Source organism: Antechinus flavipes, chromosome 5, assembly GCF_016432865.1.
Source record: "Antechinus flavipes isolate AdamAnt ecotype Samford, QLD, Australia chromosome 5, AdamAnt_v2, whole genome shotgun sequence".
NCBI lineage: Eukaryota > Metazoa > Chordata > Mammalia > Dasyuromorphia > Dasyuridae > Antechinus > Antechinus flavipes.
Genome location: NC_067402.1, coordinates 269,544,274 through 269,572,057, shown reverse-complemented (window position 1 = coordinate 269,572,057; position 27,784 = coordinate 269,544,274). Strand labels below are relative to the sequence as shown.

The following is a 27,784-nucleotide window of genomic DNA, read 5'->3' as shown; positions in this document are numbered from 1 at the left end:
TGACTATGATTGGAGAGGGCAGCCATTTTTTTTTAATAACTTTTGATTGACAGAGGAGAGGGCAGCCTTAAGCCTGCCCAAGGAAGAAGCTACTTGTTGAACTGGTCCGAACTGGAAACTTGGGGGAAAGTATGGGGGTCAGAGAGAGAAGCAAAGTTGCATGTAACCCTAGGCTTTCTCTCCCCGTCTGCTTTCTCTTTTGGCACTCTCATAGCTTCAAATCGTACTGTTTGGGGCAATTGCACCTACCCAAACTGACTACTCAGGAGTCACGCCAAATGATGTACAGAAATAATTTATTGGAATCTCGAGAAGCAGACCGTCCTGGCCTGTGGGCCTGAAAGGATAGCAAAAGTACCCACAGGAGGAGAGTCATTCACTTGAAGATGCTTACGACTTTTATGCATTTCAGACAAAGAACCCCCCAAATCCCATCCTCTATAGGTTGTGTTTGGTTACATAAACCTTTATCTCCCTATTTGGTCAGTGGAATGCAGGGAAAAAGGTGATAGACAGCTTCGGCCACTTAATTCCTTCTTTGGACAATGGAATGCAGGGCAGGGCTCATCTAAAATCACGTGACTGGGGCCTACAGGCCTGATCTACTTTAGTGAACAGTCTCTGATCAATAGGTGCTTCATCTATAAGTTCTTCACCTTTCCACACAGTACCTCTAAGCAATAATTCCTAAATAGATTTATCAAGGTCTAATCTCTCCTGAGCTTCAGAGGTCATCCACAGATACCAGCATGTTCCAAGGACACTTCAAATTTAGCTGATTTAGAGACCTTTTCCTCTATATTTGTTCCTTCCGTCTTCACACCTTTCATTAATAGGACCGCCATTCTATTCAGTGGCCATGTTGGAAAGCTGAATGTTACTTCTTATAGTCAATTGTTTACCAAGTCCTGTGGATTTCACCAATGCGATATTTTCTTTCTCTTTTAAGTTTATTACTATTTTTAACATTCTTTTTTTTTTTAATTTTGAGTACCAAATTCTCTCCCTCTTCCACTCATTGAGAAGCTAAGTAATAAGTCATCAGCAATATTTTTATATCAGGTAAGGCCTACTTATAATAGCCCATTCCCTTCCCTTTCTATTCATCCCTCAGACTGACCCACATGCTAAAAAAATATAGGAACTCACTCTTGGGTTCCTATTGTTTAATGAGTAAAGTTCAGCCTCATTAAACTGCCATGCAACTCTCTTTGTAATTTGACCCTCCTTTGCCCTCCTAGCCTTAGTTTATATGATTTCCCTGGTGCATTCTGTGCCTCACATAAATTGAATGACCCACCAGCCTTACAAATATCTGAGTCTGATTTCTAATTGCCTTTGTTCCAGATACTGCCTATATTGAACGCCCTTCTTCCTTTTCTTGGTCTTTTGAATCCTTTTTTATCCTTTAAAACACAACTGATCCGCAAAGAATCATTTGATATTTCCTCCTAATTAAAACATACAGCAGGCTATATATTTCCTTAATGCACCTGTAACGTATTATTTTATTTTGCCGGTATCTCTTTATGTGCATAGGATTCTTGAAAGGAAGAATGCTGCGGCATTTCCTTTTTTGTCTCTCCCCTCCCTCCCCCCCCCCCTTCCCCCTCAGGGTCTTGCACAGTTCACTGCATACAGTAGGTTCTTCATAAATGTTCATTAAATTGAATTCCTCCAATCAACAGAAATCCATCAAATGCCTAGTGTGGACAAGGAATTTAAATGTACAGAGTCTCTCTGTATCCTTGGAGCCAACTATAAATACTTGATAACTACCAGCTTCTCTAATTTACCTAATCTCACTAATTAGCAGAGAGGTTAATTCTCTTTACCTCATTGGTATTCCAACAAGCCAACAACAGAAAGGACTAGGCTAGAGCTTTACATCCTACTTTCAAATTTTTCTTTTAAATTGGCTGTTAAGTTTCAGTTCAGTTGTTTTGTTAAAAATGTTGTTAAAAATGTCGTTAAAAGGGTAGCTTTATTAATAATTTAATAATAATAATAATAAAATAATTAATCAACATTTTTAAAGGGCAAGATTAAAAAGTTAGTTTTAGTAACTACTAAAAAAAGAAAAGGCAAGATTGAAAAAGTTGTAAATTTAATTTAAAAAAAAGAAAAAAAGTAAGTTGCGTCTCCCCGTCGGGGAATCGAACCCCGGTCTCCCGCGTGACAGGCGGGGATACTCACCACTATACTAACGAGGAGTACATAGAAAGAGTAAGGCAATTGATTTCATAACCTGGCCCTTCTTTCCCCGCCCACGTCGACCAAGGACCAATGAGAGTGAGGGCTCGGTTCCGGCTGCCAATTCAATTCAACAGAGGCCCCGTGTAACACGTGGGAGTAGATAGCGGGGAAGGAGAGCCACAATGAAGATGTCGTTCACTGTTATGCTTTTTGCAGCCTCCATTCTGTGGTCTCATACAGAGGGTCGCCTTCCTCTGCCGGGCTCTCTACCCGCTGCCCTAGGCAGACATCTTTTCTTAAGGCTCCGGCAGCGGCTACCCTAGGCAGACACCTCCACATCTCCTCCCCCTTAAACAGGAAAAGCCCTCCTCACTCCGCCTCCGAGGACTCATGGACCCTCCCAGGCGCAGCGCTCCACGGGATTTGTAGTCTGGCTCCCGCCGACCCGGCCCTCCCGGCAGCCCTCCGGGACTTCCTTTCCCGGCATGCTGCACTCTCCCCCTCGTCACCCCTCCCCCGCTTTTCCCCGCCCTCCCTAGGCGCCGAGAGGACGCGGGCAGGCTGATTGAGTTAGTAAAGCTCCCGGCTTCTCTGGAGTGGACGAGCCATGGCGGAGGCTCCCGACTGGTGCTCCTTGGCCTCGCCGGCTTCCGTCTGCCATATCACGCACCTGCACTTGCGTTGCGCCGTCGACTTCGCCCGGCGGGCTCTGCGGGCTACGGCCCAGCTCACCGTGCGCTCTCAGGAGGACAGCCTGCGCAACCTGGTACGCTGGGGCCCCGGACTCGCGACCCCTGACCCCCGGGCCCACCCCCTCCCTGAGTTGTCCGCCTCCGCGCCCCTCGCGGACAAACGTGCAAGCCCCGTCTCCGGCGCCGGAACCCCGTGACCTTGAGCCGGTCACTGACCCTCCTGGTCCTCAGTTTCCACATCTGTAAAATGGGAGGGGAAGGCCATCTGGTCTCTGCGGTCCCTTCCAGCCCTCGATCTATGAGCTATGACCCCGCCCCCTTTTTTTCATTTATGTCACTTCCCTTAGTTAAATGTTATTTTCTTTCCTTCGGCCTCAGTTTCCCCATCTGGTAAAAACTAGAGGGTAGGACCAGAGAACTTGAGAGGTCCCTTACAGCTCAATGCCATTTCCCCCCTTTATGTGTCATTTCCCCACTTTGGGCCTCAGTTTCCTCATCTGTCAAGTAAAAAGAGCTGGACTGAATGGTCTCAAAAATTCCTTCTCGCCCCAGATCTGGGAGCTCACGACCTCCTTTTACAAGTCACTTTCTTTGCTGGGCCTGTTTCCCTATCTGTAAAGCGAAGGGGCATCCAAGATCCCTTCCAGTCATCCTGTGTCCTCTTAACCAGTCACTGTCGTCCCTGGCCCTCAGTTTCCCTATTTGTAAAGTGAAAAGGGATGGACTAAATGGTCTATTCCTTCCAGCCTTAGTTTTGTGATCTTATGACCTCCTTTATAAGTCACTTTCTCTGCTGGGCCTCAGTTTCCCTATCTGTATAGTGAGGGGGCCTCTTAATCAGTCACTATCCATCCCAGACCCTGGATCTGTAATGGACAGATTTTACCCCATCTGTTTAAAAAAAAAAAAAGTCTCTGAGGATCCCTTCCAGCTGTAGATTCAATTTCTCTAGCCCAGGTCAGCGCCTCCCCTTCCACCTGCAAACTCTGAAACTCCGCAACACCCCCCCCCCCCATCATATCCTCTCCCAACCTCAGCTCTCCTCTCAGCTTTCTCTTTTGGGTCCACCCCAACCCAGCCTCCTCTTTCTGTCCCCAAACCACCCAAAAGCCCCTTGCTCCCAGCCTTTACAGCCTCCAGTTTCCTTCCACCAACCCTTTCTAACTCCTTCCTAACTCCATCTCTATTTCCTGCTCAACCCCCAAATCATGACCCCCCCCCCCCAATCCCTCTCCAGGCTCAGAGCCTCTCCCTGCCTTCCCAGCTTCCATTTCATTTAAATGATTTGAACACTTCTTTAATGTTTTGTTCCCCACCCCTCACCCGTGTTCCTGCTCCATCACTTCACCATTCACGTCCCCTGAGCCTCATGGGAGACACTTCCTCCAGTTCAGAACGCCTCCTCTTTTCCTGGGTGTCTGTAGCATTTTCTGGTCACCCCAACCCCCCTTCACCTGTGTCCACCAGCTTCCTTTCCGTGGTCTTTCTTGACTCGTGGTGCCAGTCCTGGCCAAAGCCACTCTTGTCATCTGGATCTCTAGTTCCTGATCCATTCCCCTTGTTCCCTCTACATGCACACAATACGGGGGCTCTGGGTGGGGAGGGCTTTCTGGGAATTCCAGGATTGTGCTTGCTCAGCCTGACGGCCAGTTTTTGTGCACCACTTTCTAGGGAAGACGAGCAAGACTTTGAATCGGACGCTTGCCAGAAAACATTGCATTTGTTCTGTCATGTCTGACTCTGTGACCCTGTGAGCCGGACTGGCAGTGGGGTTTGCTTAGCAGATTAGAGTGGTTTTTACCATTTCTTTCTCCATTGGATTAAGAGAGGGAAGTGACTTGCCTGACACTACAGGGCTGTTACTGTTTGTCTTTTGTGGCATTCAAGTGAACTGGATTTAAGGGAGGGAGAGCCCTGCCAAGTTACCAGCTCACTTCCTCCTCCTGGGCCACACAGGTAGCAAGGGGCTGAAGCCACATTTAAGTCACCTCTTCCTGGCCCTCAGTTAATCGTCTGGTCCACAACTGCCTATTGCTGAAAAAGTATCAGGTTTTTAACTATTGTCAAGAGTTTCTATTCATGCATAATTAAGAAAGTACCTTTTATTTGAAGATCTGAGAGGAGAATTTTGGAAGTTGAAAGCAGATAAAAGGACCTGCCCCATTTACCACAATTGGCCACAATAGGATTTTTTGGCACATTGTAACCTGAACCCCTAAATAATAGTGATAAGCAGAAGATTCCTATATTCTAGACCCAGGCTTCTCAAACTTTTTCCACTTGTGATTCCTTTTTGCCCAAAAATTTTTTACATGACTGGATATATAGATATATATCATAGGTATACAAATCAAACATTTATTGACAATACATCATAAATTTTCAATTCTCACATTGTTATGACTCACAGTTTAAGAGGCTGGACTATTGATGGGGGCAAGATCAAGATTAAAACAAACTGGACAAAGTAGTCACAACTAAGAACGTTTTGCCCAGTCAGCTTCCTTTTTCATAAGTTTACTGTGGACCAGTTCCTTTTATTAGGGTCATAGGTGTCTACCTAGAAGAATAATGGAGTACAATTTCCTCATTTTAGAGAAGAAGAAATTGAGACTCAGGGAGGATGGAGAAGAAACTGGCCCAAGTTGACCTAGATGGTAAATAGAAGCCAGGTCCTAGAATTCAGGCCACTGAAGAGACCATTCAGGACAGCCTCTGGGCTTCCAGTTCTAGGTCCGTTAACCTAAATGTGCCCCTTTTGTGCAATATTATCGTGAATGAAGCTCTTCAAGCACCAAGATGGGGTACTTCTCCCAAGCACCCCAGCTATCCCGCTTAGGCCTGAGTTCTAGCAAAGTACACTTTGTTCTGAAGGTCAGCTTAAAGTAAGGTTATCATTTGCTAAGATAGCAACGTTGCATGGGTAGGCCTAAAGCAAATTAATTTCAATAATCATTTCACTCATTAAAAAAGGAAACAGTTGCTTGTTTGATTTATAAAGCATTTTAATAGTTTGAATTTGCATACCGAAATTAAGAATAAACAAGTTAACTGTGTATTTTATGACTATCTTTTCTCATTATCTGGTTGTAGAAAACAGTCCACCTATTACTCAATTAAATATGGAAAGTACTCAACCAGAAGGAATGTAGCTAGCAATGCCTGAGATCTAGATGAGTGGAAAATAATGTTTTGTCTGTTTCTAACAGTGGGGGTCTACCATAGCCAGAGCCCGAAGCTTGCATGATGCTTAGCTTCAGATGATCAAGGGTATTGGCAAGAAAGTTAAATCTTTTTTAGGTTTCTTTTTTTTAATTTTTAAGTTTCAATTTTTGTTAATTTCTCTTCCTCAAGAGAAGAGCTCAAGGATTGTTTCTAAAAGTTTAGATCTTTATTTGAGAACATAATGTAAAAAAAAAACTTTATTAATTATAATGTTTAATAATTAATCTTAATTGTCCTATTACCATCTTTCAGGTGAGTTCAAACTTGGTATTCAAGGTTCTCCTCAATCTGGGACTATCCTTCCTCCTCCTTCAGCCTTCTTTATCTCTGTGACCTCTCCATGCAGGCTGGAAGGGTCCGCCACCACTATTCCTCAGCACCTCCCCAACAATCCCTGGGTGTCTTGTATTGTGGTGCCTCCTTACCTTGGGCCCTTTATGCCCAGCATGCCCTCTCTCCCTCTCAAAGCCCTTTGATTATCTTATTTATCCTCAAATTTCAATTAAAACATTATAATTTCTCTTTGAAGCCTTCCCAAACCTGTGGTTTGGGAACTTCTGCAGATTTTTACATTGGGAAGAGGGCCATTCTACAACTTCCTTATGCAAAACTGGGCAATCTATTTCTGCAGATGACCTCTTATATCCTAATTCTATTGTATTAGTATTATCTGGGGGCAGAGAGGATAGCTTACCTAACTGTGAATCCCAGCCCAGCATATGACTGCTTTCTACACATGTCATTTACCAATTCATTGTTCATTCATTCAACAATTGAATGAATGAATGGAGAGAACTGTGGAAGACCCCAGGAAGAAGAATTTAGAATGGCAAAGTTCAAATCTTTATTGTCAAGTAAACACAGTTAAAAAAAAAAAAAAACTTGTAAAATTATCTTGTTTAATAATTCATCTTAATTGGCTCATTCTCAGATAAGTTCATATTTGACCTTCAAGGCTTTCTTCAGGCTGGCACTACCTTCCCTCCTTGTCTAGCCATGTAATTTTTATCTTGGCCCTGAAGAACACTTAATGAAGGCTAACTAGTCCGTTAAATTTCTTAAAAATAATATTTAAAACTTATAAATTTAAGGTCTAGAATCATTGTGTAGATGTTCTAAAGATAACATTTAATCATTTGTTAGGACTTCCCACTTTTTAAGGCCATCTTACAATTTATTGGAAAATATATTTATTAAATACCTCCCCTGTACAGAGAACATTGTGCTAGCTGGACCTTGGGGGAGATAGCTAAGTAGGAGGGATCTGGCTCAGTTTGCCATTTTGTTGGTAGGACGTGGATACCAGTACCCTTTACATTTCATTGGGTGGTCTCATTGCCCCTTGCATCTGTGCTGCTCCTGAGATGCTTTGAACTTGGAGTGGTTCTCTGAATGGGCCATCCAATGCTCCCCAATCCAAGCTTCTGCAGCTTGGTGGGACCTGCCCTCGGCCTTCCCCTGGAGACCTCGGGGTACCTCGTGTGCCCTCTGATTGGAACTATAGGAGAGGAACATACACATGTGCACATGATTAGAAAGTAAAGCAGACAGGGCAGGCCTGCACATCTGGCCTCAGATCCTTCTAGATCCAGCCCAAGTCCCTTCCCCTGTCAGTCTCCTCATCTATAACCTGAGCTGGAGAAGGAAATGGCAAACCTCTCCAGGATCTCTGCCAAGAAAACCCTAGGTGAGCTCATAAAGAGTTGGACTTGACCGAGCAACAAAACAACAGACATGGAAGGTACTCGAGAAGGTCTGAGGAATTTCTCACTTTCTGGGGAACCGACACTTTCCTTGGGGGACATTATGTCATTGCCAGTATCAGTTCTTAAAAGTCAGTTGGTCTGATTCCTGGCACTCAACTCAGTTTTCTAAAAAGTGAGTCTCCTACTCAAAGACTTCTTTAATCCCCAGGTGCCTGGAGGGGTAGGTTTTACATACAGCTTTCTAATCACATCTGTATTCCTTCAATAACTATTTCCTATGTGATCCAAAGGGCTGAGCTAAGTGATAGCAAAAATAGAGGAGGAAAGGACCAGGTAGGTTTCCACCTTTGCAGAATTTATAAGATAATTGGGTAAATGAGAAATAATCTACACAGAGTCAAAGAAGACCAGAATTAGTTGTGGATAAGTACTATTATGGAGAATATTACTTGAATATGTGATCATAGAATCAACCCTGGAGATCTGGAAGTAAACTTAGAGGTTGTATCAAATACAGTCCCCTAATGTTACAGATGGAGAAACTAAGGCTGGGTGGGGGAGATTTGTTTGGTTTTGTTTTTAAACTTGCCCAGGATCATTACTAGGTGTGGGAGACAGGATTTGCACTCAGATCTCTCTCTGTCTTAGAATAGTATAATCTGTGACAAATGGGATTACATTTTTAATTATACGGAACCTATTTATAATCATCAGATTATGTGGTTTGTAGACTGCCTAGACTCCTTTATTTCCCTTTCTTCCAGTTATATTTTTTTGGGCTATGTGCTGCTTACTGTGATGTTAACTGAGCAGTGTGCCAACAACAGTTTATTTGGAAACTTCCTGTCATGTTTGGAGCTGCAAGCTGAGAATTGATTCCAAGAGGCAGTACAGTGTCAGGAAGACCTGCTTTCATATCCTCGAGCTTGTGACAGCCGGCAGGTTACTTAACTTTTTGGGTCCCCGACAACTCCCTAAGACCGCGGATCTCAGAGTGTGGTCTAGGACCCCTCAGGGGCCTGCAACCCCCAAATTATGTTCATAATACTAAGATGGCTTAATTTCTAACACAGTAAATCACTCTTTTGATATGACCTACATAAACAAAAGCTATTTGGGGTATGTGGGGTGGTGGCCCTTAATTTTAAGAGTTTAAAGGGGTCCTGAGACCAGAAAGTTTGAGAGCCACTTCTCTTGCTACAACTTTCTGGAGGCAGATGGAAGGTAAGGGAATTTTCCACAGGGAGGAAAACACTGGCCTAGGAAAAAAGCATTATGGGGATGCCTGACAGAATAAGCTTTTAATAAAAGGTGATAGATTGATAGAACTCAAAAGATGTCAGGACTAAGGAGAGAATATTCGACAACATTCTGTCGAAGTTTTGTAAAGTGCCAACATTTATCATCTCATTTGGTCCTCCCAGGATTCTTTTGTAGTAGGTACTCTTTAGAGGGTGTTATGGGGGGGAGGTGTTATTGGAGGGGAGAGCTGAGAAAAACCTAAGTTCTTGGTCTTCAGGGGCCCTTGTTAGAGGGGGTGAGAAGGAGAAGCAGGATAGTAGTGTCACAGAAGCCAAGGAGAAAAAGGGATTTTAAAAAGAGCATGGTGTCAGATGTTGGGCATTTAGAGGAAGGAGTTAGTGATTATATCAGTGATAGCCTTCCAGGATACCTTTCTGATAGAGAGGATGGGAGGTCAGACGGGAGCCCTGGTCACAAAGAATTAAATAGAGAATAGAGAAGGACTTTGACCCACTACATGTATACAGTCCATTCAAAAAAGTATGACTATGAAAACAGAAATAAAATGGCAACTAAAGAGGGCATCAGCATCAAATGAGACAGATTTTGAAGACAGACAGGGAGGAACCAGTAAAAAGAGAGAAATTGGACTAGTTGACCAATTCAAGATCTGTGATTCTGTGACTTAGCATATATTAAGTGCTAATGTGTGTAATGCCCTATAGATATTTCCTTTCTTCATAGCTATTTTTTAGCACTATCATCTTTCAACATAAAGATATAATGGGGTCAGGAAAGTGGAACCTCTAATATCTGAATACTAGGTTGAATATATCGAAGAACTAGACAGACAAATAACTATACAATTATAGGAGGATTGGGGAAGCCAAGACTTTCCTAAGAGAACATTAAAGGTTAGGAGGGAGGAGCTAAAATTTTTACATACAACATATATGATTTTCAACATTTTCTGTGTGAGCCAACCTCAAAGTTAGGAAAACCTTGCCTCTGAAACATCCTGTTTCCATATCCAGAGAGAGAACTATGGAGACTGAATGTGGATGAAAGCGTAGTATTTTCACCTTTTTTTGGTTGCTTGCGGGTTTTGTTTTTTTTTTCTTTTGAGCTGATTTTTCTTGCACAGGATGACAAATGTGGAAATGTGTTTAGAAGAATTACACATGTTTGCTTGCTGTCTTCGGGGAAGGAAAGGAGGAAAAATTTGTAACACAAGGTTTTGCAAAAGTGAATGTTGGAAACGATTTTATGTGTATTTAGAAAAATTAAAAGTTATTATTTAAGAAAATTAAAATTCCTCCATCATCCAAAATGGTGATTTTCCCAATAAAGTCCTATTTAATCGTGTCAAAAACAAATTTTTATTTTTGTACATTCTGATTGTGTGACCTCAGGCAAGGCAGCTCCCTCAAATTTTAGTGATAGAGAAAGATTAGTAGTGGGTATTTACTCCTGTGAGATTTCCCTATTCCAGTGAGATTATCTGTTCCCTAATCCCAATATTTGCTTAGATAATTCAGAATTGTCCTTGATTGTCCATCTAGGGTGTTCCCCAAACTCAGTGCATTTTTAAAACTTAGCTTCAACAGCTTACAACTATACTAAGCCCCTCCTTTGACACATGCTGGCTGTGTAACAAGTCACTTAACCTCTAATAACTCTGGTTAATTCTCTGAGATCAGCCCCTCGTCTGAATTATTAAAAGGAGTTTCCTACCCTGGGAGTTCTGTATTCTGGTGAAATCAAAGATTAACTCTGTAGCTATGTCTATCTATATCCGAGCTGTAGCCAAACTTTTCCCAGAAATTTACATTTAAATATCTGTTTGAATTTCGAATCATATTTAGAACAAATATGAACTCATTGGCCCCATTCATTTACTCAGCATCTAACTTTATTTCACAATCAATTAGATGTCATTCTCATAGTAAAATCTAATTTTCAGTTATTTGGGTACATGAAATAACATTTGTAATGTTTTAAAATATTGATTTTATTCCAGATTTTGGATACAAAGGATCTTAAAATAGAAAAGGTCGTGATTAATGGGCAAGAAGTTCAATTCACTGTGGGTGAAAAGCAGAGCTTCAGAGGATCCCCACTGGAAATCGTTCTTCCTGTGGCACTGAGCAAGTATGGTCATCACTTTCCCTTTTCATAGAAAACAGGGTCTTAATTTTAGAAGAAAAATTTTTTTAAGTGGGGGGCTTGATTATTTTGTTATTCTAGCCTTTCTCACTTGCTGGTTTCTGGGTCAAATGGAAATTTCAGTTGTAAATGTGGGATTTTATGATAAGCCAAATGAACTTGAATTTAAAGATTTGAGATAGCTAAGTCAACAAATAGCTTAGTAATAGTGGAAAGAAATTTTAAGAACATTTAAACCTATGGTCAAATTTCAAAGTAAAGTCAGAGGGGACTTCATTTAAAATATATGAGCTGGAAGCAATCTCAGAAGTCATTTAGTTCAACCCCCATTTTACAGCTAAGGAAACTGAGAGTTGTACAGCTGGGTGGTAGAGCCAGGATTAGAACCTGGGTCTCTTGATTTCCATCCCAATTAATTGCCATTTTTGGCTGTTGTTGGGGTCATCCTTTCACTGATAAAAGTATTCACGTATGATCAAACTACCAGCTGGTAGTGAGTCAGCTGGATTCACGTCCCTCCTTTCATTGTGAAGATTGAAGCTACCTGAGTTCCCTTTTTCCTCATCCACTCTCTGCTCCTTTCTAGTTACAGAAAAGGTCTTCTCCTCCCTCACATCGTCTGATCTCTCCTCTCTGTGCTCTTAGTCCCATCTCTTCTACCTCTCCTAGGGCCTAGATCTGGCGGCCCTCATTGCCAGAGCAGGGCATGGTGGTACATGCCTGCAGTCTTGGCTCCTGGTGAGGCTGAAGCTGCCAGATCTGTTAAGCTCAGGAATGCTGAGGTGCAGTGGGCCAGGTCAACCAGATGTAGGCACTATGTTTGCTATGAATATGGTGAATTCCAGGGAACAGGTGAACCACGCCAATGAATAGCCCCCATATTTCCAGCCTAGACAAGATGGGAAGAGGAAGCCTGTGAGGAAAATCATCTCCTTACTGTCTATTCATTTTTACAATTTTAATTTTAAAATGAATAAAAATTAACTTTCCCTTCTACTTCCTTTATCCCTTTAAAAAAAAAAAGAAAATCCAACCTTTTAATAAATACACATAGTCAAACAAAACCAGTTCCTATATTGGCTTTGTCCAAAAAATATACATGTAGGGTGTCCCAAAAGTCATGGTGTAGTTTTAAGTTACTAAAACTATTAACAGTTAAAACTTCCTTGTCACTTTTGGGGTACTCTGTATGTCTCAATCTGTACCTGAACAAAAATTAATTTCCTCTCTCTTTTACTTTTTTCATTCCTTAAAAGAAAGACCAAACCCTTATAATAAATATGCACAGTCAAACAAAACCAGTTCCTACATTGACTTTGTCCAAAAAATATATACAGCGGTATCCCAGAAGTGTAGTTTTAAGCTACTAAAACTGTTACACCAAAACTGTATTGTCACTTTTGGGACACTCTACCTCAATCTGTATTTTGAACCCACCACTTTTTTTGTTTGGAGATGGATTGCCTGTTTCATTATGGATTCCCTGGACTTATGAGTTGGCCATTGCCAAGATCGTAGCTCTTAAGCTTTCAAAGTTTTGTGTCCTTATGATGTTATGATGCAGATTTTTTTTCTCCTGATTTTGCTCATCTCCTTCTGCATCAGTTATTCGAGTCCTCCTAGATTCCTCTGAAACCATCTCCTTCATTATTTCTGCCATAGTGGTATTCCATCATATTCATATACCATAATTTGTTTAGTTATTCTCCCATTTATGGGTATTCCTTTAATTTCCTTTGCCACCAAAGTGGGGGGGGGGCGGGAAACAGCTATAATTTTATTTCTCATTTTTATGCCCCTTGAATCTCTTCCCTCCCTGACTTCTTTCTGCCCATAGACATGCTCAGGCTTATCCACTCTCAAGGAAATTCTGCTTTTGGTTCTTCTTTCCTGCTTCCGTACGGGGTTCTGTGTCTTTCACTGTTTGTTTCATTTGTAAACAAAGTAGTTTACTCTCAGCGCCTCGACTTCCTTTACCCCCCTTCTTTTCTCAGCAGCCTGTCTTCTGTTCCCACCACTCGAGTTGAACTTCCCCCTGGAAGTCACCACTAACTTCCTTCTAATGGTCAAGTCCACAAGCCACCCTTCAAGTTCTCACCACCTTGACCTCTCTACAGCCTTTAGTATTGTTGGCCACATCCCCTTAGTGAATCACACCTGCTCCCTTGGCTCCAGAGACACAGACCTTCCTGGGTGGGTCTGATCCCTGAGTGGGCCTGCTCCAGCTGAAGTCACAGTTTCAGTGAGAGGGCTAGGGCTAGAGCTCAATAACGCTTCCCATAATTAGCTAGCAGAGCTTTCTGCGCATTTGTTGGCCTGCACTGAATGCTGCCGGGTGCCCTAAGAATCTGCTTTCTACAGAAGGAATGACCTAAGCATGGTTTCTTCTTTCTTTCACTTTGCACGTAGCATAGAGCCATATGCTGAGGGGACCCCTTCGTGTTTGCTTTGGGCCGTAAGGAATTTTGGTTTTAATTCTTACTGGTGGGTGATAAATCGTGATCAAACATTATTATTCCAACTTAATCTTTTCTCTGTAGCAGGGATTCCTCACTTTTCTTGAGACATGGATCCCTGTGGCCAGCCAGTGAAGCCTGTGAAACCTTTCTCAGCATTATGCTTTTAAGTGTATAAAAAAAAAAGTCTATGGGATAACACAAGACATCAGTATAGTGGAAGACAGTTATCCAGATATCTAAAAATTAGGTTCATGCACCCACCTAGGGCTAAGAATCTCTGCTCTGTGGTTTGGTCATTCTACAATTTTTGCACTTAATAAAAAATGGAACTGAAATTTAAAGAAATTCCTGATGTGAGGCTCTCCCAAAAGAGACACCTCCTGGAAGCCCCTTTTCTGATTTTCCCTGCAAAAGGACTTAAGTGCAGTTTCGAAGGATCCTTTGGGGTTTGCGGTTGGGTTGTTTTTTTTTTTTTTTTTTTTTCCTTTAATGAGTTGGAATGTTTACAAAAGCTATCACATTAGCTCAGTAGTTAGGCTCTCAGTCCCAGAGTTCTTTTCTAGCTGTGGCCACATCCCAGCTATAGGCCATTCATGTGTGTATGTTTTGTTTGCCGCAGAAAGCAAGAAGTGGTTGTAGAGATTTCCTATGAGACGTCCCCCCAGTCTTCAGCTCTGCAGTGGCTCACTCCTGAACAGACGTCTGGAAAGAAACACCCCTATCTTTTCAGCCAGTGCCAGGTAAAGGAATCGCAGGAATAGTTTGTCAGAGTGGCCAGATGTCACTCAGCATTTATGAGGTGCCTGCTGTGTGTCAGGCACTGTGCCGAGCGCCAGAGGTACAGAGAAGGGCTCAGTCCCTGCTCCCCAGGAGCTCGTGGTCCGATGAAGGAGACAGCATGCAAATGGCTGTGACCTAGCCAGCTGGAGGAAGGCCTTCGAATTAAGGCTATGGGGAAAGGGGGGGGGGGGGGTTTGAGCTGGCCCTTGAAGGAAGTCAGGACGCAAGGCCGAGGAGGGAGAGCACTCCAAGCATGGGGTAAGCAAGAGAAAATACCTGGAAAAGGCCACTGTGGCAGAGTTCCAGTGCGCATGAGAGGGGAAAGGGTACAAGATGCATGAAGACGGAAAGGTGAATGGCAGGCTGGGAAGGTTGCTGAACACAGAGTGCTTTATGTTTGGTCTTTGAAATACTAGGGAGCCGCTGAAGTTTGCAAAGGGGAAGGGTGGCAGAGTGAAGTCCATGCTCTAGGAAGGTCCGTGGGCAGTTGAGTGGTGGGTGGATTGGAGTGAGCAGACTTGGGAGGGAGCCTGGAGGGGCTAAAGCAGAGTCTGGTGGAGGGGGATGGCCCTGTGGGGCCCCCTTTTTAAATAGGCAGTTTCTGCTTCATCTCTGAGTTCTCTTCCAGGTCTCAGTAGAGGGGCAGGATGGCATTTGGCTTTCCTGGTGGAACCTGGGACTGTCACTTGGCTGTCCTGAGAGGTGCTGAGAGTCAGAATTCCTCTCCTCCTTTTCCCCCAAAATGGTGATCTACAAACATGACATGGTGGGGCCTAGAAGCGGTTTCCATCAACTTAATATAGGAGGATTGAGTCAAAAGGGCTCTCAAACCTTTAGATCTTAAAGGAAGCACTGGTGTGAGAAGGAAGGGCCCGTTTTTAATAAGATATAATGTGAATGAAGATGTTAGGATTAGGGAAGGTGGGATTCAGGCCCCCTTATGTGCCATCCTAAGGTTGACCCTAAGATGGAAAACAAGCCAGACAGTCACCCAGCCAGCATTTATTAAGCACCTACTGTGTGCCAAGTACTGTGCACTTCAGATACAAAGAAAGGCAAACAGACGGTCCCTTGCTCTTAGGGAGCTCATATCCTGTAAGGGTAGATAACATGTAAACCACTATAAAATATACACAGGGAAAATGGGACCTGATCAATAATAGGGAGGTTGTTGTTGCTTCAGTGGAATTGTGAAAGTTCACCCATGTATGAAAATGGAAAATAAAGGTTCTATTTCCATTTGTGGACAAACCAAATGTTGGCAATTCGTCAAAATCCCAAGTTGCTGTGAAACATGACTTCAGTTTAAACAGGCCAGTTCTGAATTGTCCCCAAGGTCTTCTGGAAAACACTGGCAGCTAAACGTCTCTCCTTTTCCTTCCTGTGCCCCAGGCCATCCACTGCAGAGCGATTCTCCCCTGCCAGGACACTCCCTCTGTGAAGCTGACCTACAGTGCTGAGGTAGGAGAGCGTGCCTTCCAGGGAATGTCAGGAGCTGTCCCTCTGTCCAGGATTCTCATGGAGTCACGTTTTATGGTTGTGATAGATCATTACATGAAGATCTGATAGCTAGAAGAGGACTTGCCATATTAAATCCAGCCCATGGGCCGTGAACAGAGACTTCAGCTTTCATGTGGAGTGAGATCAGTGCCCAGTACTCTAAATATAGAAAGGAAAGGACAGTTCTGAATTAAGAATAAGCAGTGTTTATACCCTGGAGCCTGTTAAAAAATATCCAAGTGGGGAAATGTTTCTAAAATAGCTAAAACTTAGAGCACCTACCTTTTCAACATTACATTTTTTTTGAAGATTCAATTAACACGGATATAGGGGTATAGAGATGTGAGAGAATATATGCAGATGTTTTTAGTGGTAGAAGTTACAGAATTACGTAACATATAAGCATTTCTGACAGGCCACTTCTTCTGGAGCTCTCCCAGAATCAGGAATCAAACCAGCTTAGCCAAATAAATGGGATCTTGTGAGAGTCCTCCTGGATGTCTGATAACTCCAGGATCTTCACACAAGCAATTTATGGAGAATGCATGGCACCGGAGGTCTGGAGACCAGCTTTCCTGGCCCTTTAGGATCTTTCAGTGTTTCATTTAAATAAGAGAACGGGTGTTTTATATAATTGAAGATTGACTCTGGACTATGCTCTCAGTTTTAAACCAAATTATGGCCCATGATCTCCAGACTTATCACTTGGTTGGGCATGGAGTAAACCTTTAAGTAGGAAACTCCAAGAATTATGGTGCTAGAGCCCCTCAGATTTGCCCCTGGAGGAAGCTGCATTCAGAATACGTCTATGACAGCTTGCTGTCTTTTTCGTACGTGGCCAGAGACGATGTCTCAGCTATTTGCAGGCCATTTGGTGCTTCTGATGTCCAGAATTTCAATTTTGGGTTAACAGGGAATGCGGAAGCCTGGCACAGGGACGGTCTGGGGCTTTGTCAGAGCACAGGCTGGGTTTAGAGGGTCGTGTCCACATTGGTACAGATTTCAGATGATGAGTGGCTAAAGAGCAAAGGAAGCGGGGAAAGGGAAACTCTTTAATATATGTATGTTAAATAATCGTGGGTTGAGTTTCGTTGTTAATGGGGAGCTCATATTTCTTTTTGATTAGGTGTCAGTTCCCAATGAACTGGTGGCCCTTATGAGTGCTGTCCGTGATGGAGAAGCCCCTGATCCTGCAGACTCCAGTAGGAAAATCTATAAATTCATACAAAAAGTAAGATCATAGTCCAGACTGTCTATTTGCAAGGACAGAAATGTCCATCCATATTGTAATATAAATAGGAGATCATAAAAGTCTTGGTGCGGTTTTAAGCTTTCCTAATTTCAGACTGCACTAAGGCCTTTGGGACTCTGGGGGGCGGTGTTTGTGCACGCACGCACACATACATATTTTTCTTTCTGTTTTTCTGTCTTACATCATAATTGTTTTTAGTGTAATATTCTAACCTAAAATAAGAATGTTTTCCATTCCCATTTTCTTTTGAAATTTTTTTTTGCTATTTTTAATCTTCAGAAACAAAGGCTTAGGTTACCAAGATAAAGGTGGTGATTGTGGATATCATGTTGCAATTATCTGATAAGTCAGCTCTTCAGTGGTCATTTAGGAAATGAGGAAATGTCGAATCAGTGAAATTAATTCTTCCTCTAAGAGATTTAATCAAAGGCAATAGGGACTTCTTTTGGTCATTTTTACAATAAATGTATTCGAATGTGAATGTGTAGAACACTGTTTATCATAAGGTACACTAATATAAAATGTATTTTACCTTTAGTAGAGTACTTAGATTATGTGCTTCAACAATAGAATCTTTTTTCATATAAAAGAAGAGAAATGTTGGAAAATTCTCATCTGTGATTATGTATTCAAATTAGAGATCTCTTCCTGTTTCCTTCTGCCCATCTGCTCTCTTACTCTTCCCTGCCAACTGTCACTTTGCTAAGCTCAGCTGGCCTGGATTCCAGCCCCAGCTTGTCTGCTAACTTGCTGGGAGAGCTCGGGCAGCTCTGAAGGGATGACTCGAAGACCTCTGCTAATTTTTTTTAGGCCTCTGCTTCCTCATCTCCAAAATGAAGGGACTGAACTAAGTGATCTTGGGCAGTGGTTTGGGAGGAAGTTTCATTGTCAGCTGTGAAATTCTAATTCTAGTATTTAATAGTAGATGAGATGATGAGTGGAATGTGATCTCTGCTTGGAGAGAAAATAGCCATTAAGTGAGAAATTAAAATTGAGGTTCTCTCTATAGAAATATCTGTTCAGGTTGTATTATAGACAGTGTCTTAAAAAGTCTTGATGTGGTTTTAAGGTTTCATAATTTCAAAGTACAACAATGCTTTTGGAACTGTGTGTGTGTGTGTGTGTGTGTGTGTGTGTGTGTGTGTGTGTGTGTGAATTTGTTTTAATAATGCAGACAAATATAAACAGAACTAAAGCAAAGTATATACCCTAATGACCCTAATAACTTCAGTTAAGTAAAATGATACAAAAGAATGAATGAGGATTGATTAAGCACTTACTTCCTATGTTCTTACTCTTGTTAAACTATGAGGATCCAAAACATTTCCTGCTTTTAAAGAGCTTGCATTTTAAAGGGGAAGATGATGAATGAATGAAAAGATATTTATTAAAAATATTGTATACTCTATGCTAACTGGTGGGAATACAGAAAAAAGAAAAAGAAAAAAACAGAAAGACAGTGCCTGCCCTCGAGGCCCTTCTTTTTTTTTTTTTTTTTTAAAGGGGAAGACAATTGCATAGAGTTGGAAAGGCAATGGGGAGCTGGATGGAAAGGAAGCCTAATGGGCAGGTCTATTGTTTGGAAGGGCACAGGAGTGGTCTGGTGACAGAACCATGTTACAGAGAAGGTTCCTCAAAGGCCCAAGGCACATCACAGTCAGCATAAACCTTCCAAAACTTTGGTCTTTTATTCAGAGCTAGTAAGGCTTTGTACCCTCACCTTTCCAAGGTAGCAGCACCAATACTGTCTGACCTATTTGGCTAGAGATTTGTTGCTGTTTTATATTGTCTTGAATTACTTAGAAGCAGTGTGGTATAATGTCTGCTCCAGGGAAACCTGTATTTAAGCTTTGTCACTGATACAGCCTGGCTATGTGACCTTAAGCAGGTCATTTCTCTCGGTGTACCAGATGGCTCTCTCAAACTATCCATTTCAGACACTTAGTAGGATAATTCTTTATCCACATTAACTGGGTAACTAGCTGAATATTATTTGATCAATAAGATTCAGCTAGTTTCCAGTTAATCTGGATAATGAAATCCTTCAAGAGGTCAAATTATTTGAATTCTCACTCCATATTTCCATTAGAAACCAATCACTATATTTTATATAAATATAACTTCACAGAGAAAAAATTAAAAGCCACATACCCACTTTAGTATATTACTTATTTGCACTAATAAAAACTGAATTGTAATCTATATAAAATACTGAAGGCATTATTAGCTTATTTTTTTTTAATTTTAGAGAATTTTAGATGTGCATTGGGAGAAAGAATCTCCTCATCCAGGAGTACCAGTGCAATCCCAGATCTGGCTCTAGTCCCTTTACCTTTGCTTTTCCCATTGTCATTGGTCTGTGTGTTCTTCTCTCAACATCTTACCTCCTTTCTTTGAAGTCTTTGTATTTGTTGTGACTTATAGCCCATTGGATCTGTGATCTCATCAATGAGTGGACTCCCTTCACACATGCAGATTGCAACTCATTCTTTCCTGCTCAGACTGTGAGGCTATTGTTCATCTCATCGTACAGATCAAATGCGGGAGGCCCGCTAGCAGGCTAGAAGCCTTCCAAGACCTTTTGTCATCGAACGGATACCAGTTAATATTCTTATATGGCATTCCATTTATGATATGCCAGGACGAGTCTTGGGAGTGCTGGGAGAGAGAAAAGTATAAGCCCGTTTATGAACATATCAAAGTTAATATTTGTATTTATAATAATCTGTTCTTTTTAACTATGGTTCTGGGGCTATGAATTTTCTTAAATCCTTTCTCCTGCTATTTCTGCTTGGATCAGGAAAGGGCTCCCAGAATCTCAGCTTTGGAAGGTGCCTCGGAAGCCATCCAGCCCAGACCCTCCCTGAAGCATACATCTCTATAGCATATACTTCTGAAAAGAAAACTTCTTAGGGCAGTCAGATAGTACAGTGGCCAGAGATGCTTCCCAGCTATGTGACCCTGGACAAATGTTTCACCCTGTTTGCTTCAGTTTCCTCAATTGTAAAATGAGCTAGAGAAGGACATAGCAGACCACTCCAGGATCTTTGACAAGAAAATCCCAAAAGGGTTCCTGAAGAGTGGGACATGACTGAAAACAACTGAACAGTCACCTCCTCTCACACTTCTAATGATGGCAATTGCTTTACCTTCAGGTTGGTGGGGGGAGAGGGAGATTGTTTTCAGATTGCTCCCATTGTTAGGAGGGTCTTTCTTGTATTGGACCAAAGGAATGGATTGCTGCCATAACCCCAGTGAATCCCTTATCTGATTCAGCTCTGCGTAGAGTGTGTTAGGAAGGACGTTGTCAAACTAGAGAATTTCTGGGGGAAGGAGGATGGCCCTGGAGATGGGAAAAGGATATCTGTCCAGAGGAGGAAAGACTTCAGGGGGCCTGATAGCTGCCATCTTGGAAGAATCGGCCAAATGGGGTGAAAGGCCTAGATCAGTTTTTTAAACAGTAGTTGAAAGCTTCACTTTACAACTGGGTGTAAGGCAGAAAGTTGCTATTCGTGAGAGCTGTCCCAAGTAGAAGGGGCTTCTTCAGGAGTTTGAAGATTCCCTATCCCTCGAGGTCTTCCCATGGAGTCTTGATGGGATCCTCATCCTTCCTTCAGGCTGGGCTTAGCCTCCAGGATCTCACTGGTGTTTGCCAGATATGAAGTTCTATAATTCATGTTGAAGAGCCAAGCATATTTTAAAAAATAATACCAGGAGTCCTGTTTTAGAACTCTTCAAATCAAGAATTGATTATCCATGGGATCAATCCCCCCATCATGCCTCAAGCTAACATAAAAGGAAGTTTTGTAAAACCAGAAGTGCTTTAACAGGAAACGGGTCTATCACTTCAAGAATTCTGGAAATATTTATGTTCCTATGCTAATTAGTAATAAAATAACAAGAGACAAAGGGAAAATAATACTTTTGTAGGTAACATTCTAATAAGACAGAGAGAAAATATATAATAGTCTTTTGTTTTTAAGAGAAGTTTAAAGTATATTGTTACCACTAATGACATGAGTTGCAAAATAATGCCCAGACAAGTCCATGAGGAAAAGCAGAAGCATTCCTGGGAAGGGGAAGGAGAGTCATTTTGAAATGGTTTGCACCCAGAGCTGGAGCAAGTTGGTCCCTCAAAAGGTGAACTACTTCTGACAGACAGATAAAAGACCATGCTATGTATTCCCTTAGGAAGGGGAATTTATTTATTTCATTTTTGGACATCCATTGTCTTGCTCATTGGTAGTTTTTAGACAATAATGTAAGTGTTTGTCTTTTTGCTTCCCTCTAGGTCCCAATACCGTGCTATCTGATTGCTCTTGTTGTTGGGGCCTTAGAAAGCAGGTGAGTATTTTTGTATTTAGCTTGAAGTCAATGGGAAGAGTAGACTTCGAGTAGCAAGATGAATTAGCCCCATGAACTTTTCATGGGTGTTAACAATCAGCAACTGATTCATTTCTTTCTTAAGATATACACTACCCTTTGGGAAGACCTCTTCTTCTACTTAATAGTATTTTGTTGTTTCCGTTTACATGTATAGACAATTTTCAACATTCACTTTTCTGAGATTCTGAGTTCTTTGGGAAAGATCTTAAAAATCATCTTGAATATGAAATATAGATTTGGATGTATCACACATTGCAGTCTATCATCCTACTTCTGGGGCAAAAAATTTGCATGAATAGCTTCTTCACCCCCTACTTCCATAATTTTCCCAGTATCTCATTTTTATAAATTCTTATTTGTATTATTGTTTTCTACATCACCAGGATTTTCCCCAGTATCCTTCTGTCCCACATTTCAGAGAGCCATCTTATATAACAAATATTTTTTAAAGAAATGTAAAGAAAAGAAAAAACAAAACAGATCTGTCCATTTAAAAAGTCTGAGATCCATGACTCTTCTGCCAAAGAGTAAGATAGGGATATCTCCTCTGATCTCTTCTTTAGGATATAGTCTCATTTATAAATCTTTCCAAGCCAATAATGCCAGTAAGAAACCCATCCCTTTGTATTAATATAATAATAATATATTATATTAAGAGGTACTGGAGTAGAGATTGTGAGAGTGTAAAGACTTAATAAAGCCAAAAAAGATTGTTTTGTTCTTACCATGAGTACTCTAATCTATTTTAATAAGGAAGATGCTTCATAATTTATTTACCATTCAAGGAGAGACTCTGCTGTCAATAATCCATGTGTTTGGCCCCATTTGCCCTTTCATGTCTCACTGGGATGGTTTCCTAGAGGTGTGGGAAAGAATTCATTTTCCTGAATCCTATTCCAATATATTAGTTGGCAGAGTCTAGGGAAACATAGGGATGGATTTTTCTGAATTATGTTTTTAAATGCACAAAATAAAATACATAGGATTACAAAAGAAGTCAATTGTAATGAAATATATTGAGGTGGGTTTTTTTTTTTTTAAGTTTACAAACCCCAGGTTAAGAAGTTTGCTTTTAATATTCATAGCAGTTTTCTCCTCATGGCAAAAAAACTCTGGAAATTGAGAGGATGACTATCAATTGGGGAATGACTCAGTAAACCAAGATATGTGATTGTAATGGAATATTATTGTTGTATGGGAAATGATAGACAGGATGCTCTCAGAAAAAAAAAAATAGCCCTGAAAGTCCTTCATGAACTGAAGCAAAGTAAAATGTACTCTATACAAAGTAATAGCAATGTTCTAGAATGACCAGCTATAAATGACTTTGCTATTCTTAGTACAATAATCCACAACTATTCTGGATTTATGATGAAAAATCCTATCCATATTCAGAGAAGAAACTGATTGCATCTGAATACTCATTGAAGCATTCTCCTTCCTCCCCGCCCCCCCCCCCCAACTTAATTTTTCTTAAGGATTTTTATTTTCTCAGTTTGACTTTTATGGTTATGTTTTGCATTACTTCACATGTGGTTTCTTAATTGTGGGTGGGAATAAGGGAGAGAACCTAGAACTCAAAAATATTAAAAATAAATGTAAAAAAATTGTTTTTAATGTAACTGGGGAAAATATTAAATCAATCAATCAAAGAAAAAAAAAAGAAGAAGAAGAAAATTACTTCTAGAGGCAATCAGGTGGTTCAGTGGATAGAACATCTGCCCTGGAGTCAGGAGGACCTGAGTTCAAATCTGGCCTCAGATACTTGTTAGCTCTGTGACTCTGGGCAAATCATTTAACTTATTTCCTCCACATACGAAAAAGAAGCAGCAGCAACTTCCTGTTAGCTAGTTGCATGCCTGGAATGGGAGCATGAAGAGTGTGCCCCAACTGTTCTGAGATCCTTACTCAGCCTACATATTCCCAAGAAGGCATTTGCTGTCTCATCCTTCTTCTGGGCCAGTTTCTGCCCCCTTTAGAACAGTGTACCAGTGGCCGTACATAGGATATCAGCTTTGTGTGGAGAACCCACCTCTTCATTGTTTTCCCAGGCAATCCTACTTCCCAGGGCATTTGATTCAATATCAGAAAATGTGCTTGAATTTTAAAAATGTATTAAAGTATGATTTTACAGGAAGATTGGCCCAAGAACATTGGTGTGGTCTGAGAAAGAACAGGTGGAAAAGTCTGCTCTGGAATTTTCTGAGGTTGGTGATTGAGTTCTTACTTTTAACTGTTGTGATTAATTTTTAGTTATTTTCATGGTTGATGGGAATATGTAAACATATTTTATTTTCTTAAATAAAATTTTATTATCATCTTTTGTTTTTATATCATCGATATTTCCTAATGTATCTCTCCTCCCAGAGACATCTTATAGCAAGGAATAAAAAAGGGAGGCAGGATTCAGCAAAATGAACCAACATGTTGAAAAAAATCTGACATTATATACAGTGTCCCATACGCATAGTCCCTCAGCTCTGTAAAGAAGTTGGGGGAAAGGAATATATTGTCTTATTAAGTAATATATAGCTGTTAAGTATAATATTAAACAAGAGCCTTTTCAGAAAGCAATCTGAATTATTTTCTCCAGACTGAACGGATGTTGAAAATTGCTGAAGATCTGGGAGGACCTTATGTTTGGGGACAATATGACTTGCTGGTCTTACCACCTTCCTTTCCTTATGGTGGCATGGAGAATCCTTGCCTTACTTTTGTGACTCCCACTCTCTTGGTAAGTACTAATACTGTGCAATTTGAAGCTATTAAGTCGTTCTCGAAAATGTGCCAAAATGGGAAGAACCTTGGAGTCAGAAACAAATATTTTAACTTATTTATCTAATTTTTGTTAACATACTCAATATGGATTATCACATCTATTTATTACTGTTGTATTTTTTAAAATTTAAACCCTCTATATTTAGAAGAGGAAATATTCAAAAGATTTTGGATTTTGCTGGAAGAGTTAAGTTTGCAATAATATTCATCTCCCTTGTTTGGGTATCTTCCAGACAGTGGAACCACACTGATCATATGTGTCTGGTGGTCATGCTAATAATGTGTCAGCTATACACAGTAGAACCAGGATTAGACCTTTACCTGGCTTTGTTAAACAAGTGCATTTGTTTATTTTCACTACTACTTATTGAAGAGGAGAGAAAGAAGAGAGGGAAAATAACCAATACAAGAAAAGCCCCGAAAGAAGTGGCTTTATACCAATGTTAGAGCCCACCCGTAATGAGGAATATGGGGTCCAGAGCTCAGTGCTCTGCTTTACATCCCCTTTTTTCTTTCTTCAGGTAACTCCTTTATCACATGAAGGTCCCAGTCACAGAATTTCCATGGTTCTTAATTCCCCAACATGAGATAGAAATACAACTTATCTTTAGATCCCTTTAGAGATTTAATTTTTAGCCTGAAGGTAACTTTCTCTTTTTTTGTTTCAGGCAGGTGACAAGTCACTCTCGAATGTAAGTCAAGGTTTCTTTTACCGTGTTCTCAGTATAAAAAACTGTTAAGCGGCCAAACTGTGCTTCTTCATCAGGTTATAATAGTAGAGTAACATTAAAAAAGATGATTAGCTGTCTGTAGTTCAGAATACAATTGACTCTCTGCTTTAGTTTTTCTTACCTCTGATTTATGAGTTGAATTTACTAGTCAGAAAATCGGGTCAGAGTGTTTCAGAGCAGAGAGCATTGAATGGAGAAAGGTCCCCCTGATGTAGGTCCCATTTTGGGCAAATCACTTGGCATGTCTGGGCCTTCTGGGGTTGAATTAGGTGGTCTCCCGGGTCCCATTCATTTCTAAAATTCCATTTTCTTGCAGTCAAAATGAAAGGAGGAAAGAATGGAATTTTCTTAAGGTCTAATGAGGCTGTAGTCTGAACCCCAGGGCTAGAATTGGACAGAATCACAACAGAATCAAGCGACATATTTGTGGAATCTGCCTCTCCCCTCAACTCTCTACTCTAAGTAGATTTTAACTAAGAGAGAGCATCACTAAAATTTTTTAAAAAATAATTCCTTCCTCCTCTGAATGTCTTTGATTGTTTTTATATGTTTAAACTGTTCTCTTTCTACTACTTTTTGGTCAAATAATATTCTGGGTTTTTAAAATTGACTTAATATATTGAATGAGGCTTTGAATATATTAGCTAGAGGCTGAGCTTCAGAAAATTAAGGAGGAGGAAGAGAAGAGGTCTTTCCTTTCCAAGGTCTGACAGCTTCTCCCCTTCCCTCAGGTGATTGCCCACGAGATCTCTCACAGCTGGACAGGAAACCTGGTGACGAACAAAACTTGGGATCACTTTTGGTAGGATTTCCTTACCGGCCCTTATCTCCCTTGGTTTGTACATTTGTTGTGGACGTCTCGTATTCCCCATTAGATCACGAGTTCTCTGTTGGATGTGATGCTGGGCCCAGAGAAGGTGCCTGACTAGTCATGGGTTCGTTCCCAGCCTGTCTTGGGTGTGGGCTGAGGCGGGGTCCAGGTGGTAGCTGGGGTCAAGTGGGACCAGTGCTCTCAGACGGATCTGGCCGGGGGCTGGGCTGGGGGCTGGGCCATCTGGCCCGCTGCCTGAAGCAGAGTCGCTTTCACCAGAGGCCCTCTCCTGTCCCAGGCCGGCCTCCACTTGACTGCAGAGCAATCTTCCTGGAGCACAGGCCAGACCATCTCCTCTGCTCATTAAACCTCAGGGGCCCTTGTTCCCACCAGGATCAAATAGAAAATGCTGCTGGGCTCCTACCCTCCATCGCCGGGCTCCTACCCTCCATCGCCGGGCCCCTTCCTGGCTGTCCAGTCTCCTTAGTCCAGCAGCCCCGGCTCCCAGACCCTCCCTCAGGACCCCCTCTCCAGAGGCCGGGCATCTGCACTGCTGGCGGGCACTCCTCCTCCTCCCCAGCCCCTGGCTTTCATGGCTTCCTCCAAGAAGCCTTTTCCAGTCCTCCTGAACTGCAGCATCTGCCTTCTAAACTACTGCAGTTTGTCCACTCTGTATCTTGTGTCTATCTGTGTGTGCACGTCCTATTAGAGTAAGCTCTGTGCATCTGTCTTTGCAGAGTGCCTGGCACACAGGAGACACTTAATAAATGCTTGTTGACTTTGAATCAAAAAATATAAAGAAATTTATTTCAATGGAATGTTTTCTTACCTCTGCTGTTGAAAATTGATCTTTTTCTTTTCTAGGTTAAATGAAGGCCATACCGTGTACCTGGAGCGCCACATTTGTGGTCGGTTATTTGGTGAAAAGTTCAGGCATTTCCACGCTTTGGGAGGATGGGGAGAATTAAAGAACTCGGTAAGATGATTGTCCTTCTGAGCTCTTCTTCAAAGATCTGAGCACACTTTGGCGAGACCAGGCAGCTAATTCTAACCTTTGTGTAGAACTGGAAGGTCAGTGCTGTGAGAGAGAGACAAGTGATGTCCACTGGGTTTAGATCAGTGTCACTCGGTGCACAAGACAGAGTGACAGTGTGAGGTGATGCCTTATGGGCCCAGCTGGGAGGAGCAGTCAGCCGGCGGGAGCACTGACCCCCGGGGCTCAGCTCCTGCTGAGTTGGGTCTTCCCACCACATCACTTCACCCTTCTCTGTCTCAGTTTCCTCATCTGTAAAATAGGCTAATCACAACACCTTCACAGAGTGGAGGTGAGGATCAGTTGAGATAACATCTGTTTAAAGGTCCACTTTTGGTACCCTATTTAATTATCCTGCAAAACAAATGAATTTGGATGCTCACTTAACCTCTGCCCTCCAAAAATAAAAAAATGTGACTCATTCATAAACGCAATAAAAGTAAACTTCCCCACCTTTGAGGAAGTATGTTGGTTCCCTCAGCACTCACTCACGTAGAGTACAGTGGGTGTAATAGCAGCCAGCATTTACGCTGGTCCTTCAGGTGGGCAAAGGCCTCTACAAATACCATCTCACTTTCTTCTCACAACATAACCCTGGGAGGGAGATGCTGCTTTCATCCCTATTTACAGAGAATAATGGTGGTGGCAGCTAACATTTATAAGTGCTTACTCTGTCAGGAACCGTGCCAGGCGCGTTACAGTGTCTCATATGATCCTCACAGTGACCCTGAGAGGTAGGTGTTATTTGTTCCCATTTTATGATTGTGGAAACTGAGGCAGACAGAGGCCTACACAGCTTGTAAGAGTCCAAGGCAGGATTTGAACTC

General features: G+C 41.7%; 1 protein-coding gene and 1 non-coding gene across 2 annotated transcripts in view; one reads left to right on the top strand and one right to left on the bottom strand.

Moving 5' to 3' along the window:
• Nucleotides 1-2,141: 2,141 nt before the first annotated feature.
• On the bottom strand, nt 2,142-2,213 carry TRNAD-GUC (transfer RNA aspartic acid (anticodon GUC)). The gene has a single exon. It is a non-coding gene; the product is annotated as a tRNA-Asp (tRNA).
• Nucleotides 2,214-2,751: 538 nt separating this feature from the next.
• The window catches only part of LTA4H (leukotriene A4 hydrolase), a 37,075-nt gene continuing 12,042 nt past the window's right edge, over nt 2,752-27,784 (top strand). Inside the window, exons 1-11 of the mRNA XM_052001129.1 lie at nt 2,752-2,962; nt 11,082-11,212; nt 14,306-14,426; nt 15,859-15,927; nt 17,093-17,197; nt 21,510-21,562; nt 23,739-23,811; nt 24,198-24,338; nt 25,051-25,074; nt 25,845-25,915; nt 26,789-26,900. Coding sequence (XP_051857089.1) covers nt 2,804-2,962; nt 11,082-11,212; nt 14,306-14,426; nt 15,859-15,927; nt 17,093-17,197; nt 21,510-21,562; nt 23,739-23,811; nt 24,198-24,338; nt 25,051-25,074; nt 25,845-25,915; nt 26,789-26,900 — 1,059 coding nt within the window. The 5' untranslated portion in view covers nt 2,752-2,803. The remainder of the gene's footprint in view (nt 2,963-11,081; nt 11,213-14,305; nt 14,427-15,858; nt 15,928-17,092; nt 17,198-21,509; nt 21,563-23,738; nt 23,812-24,197; nt 24,339-25,050; nt 25,075-25,844; nt 25,916-26,788; nt 26,901-27,784) is intronic.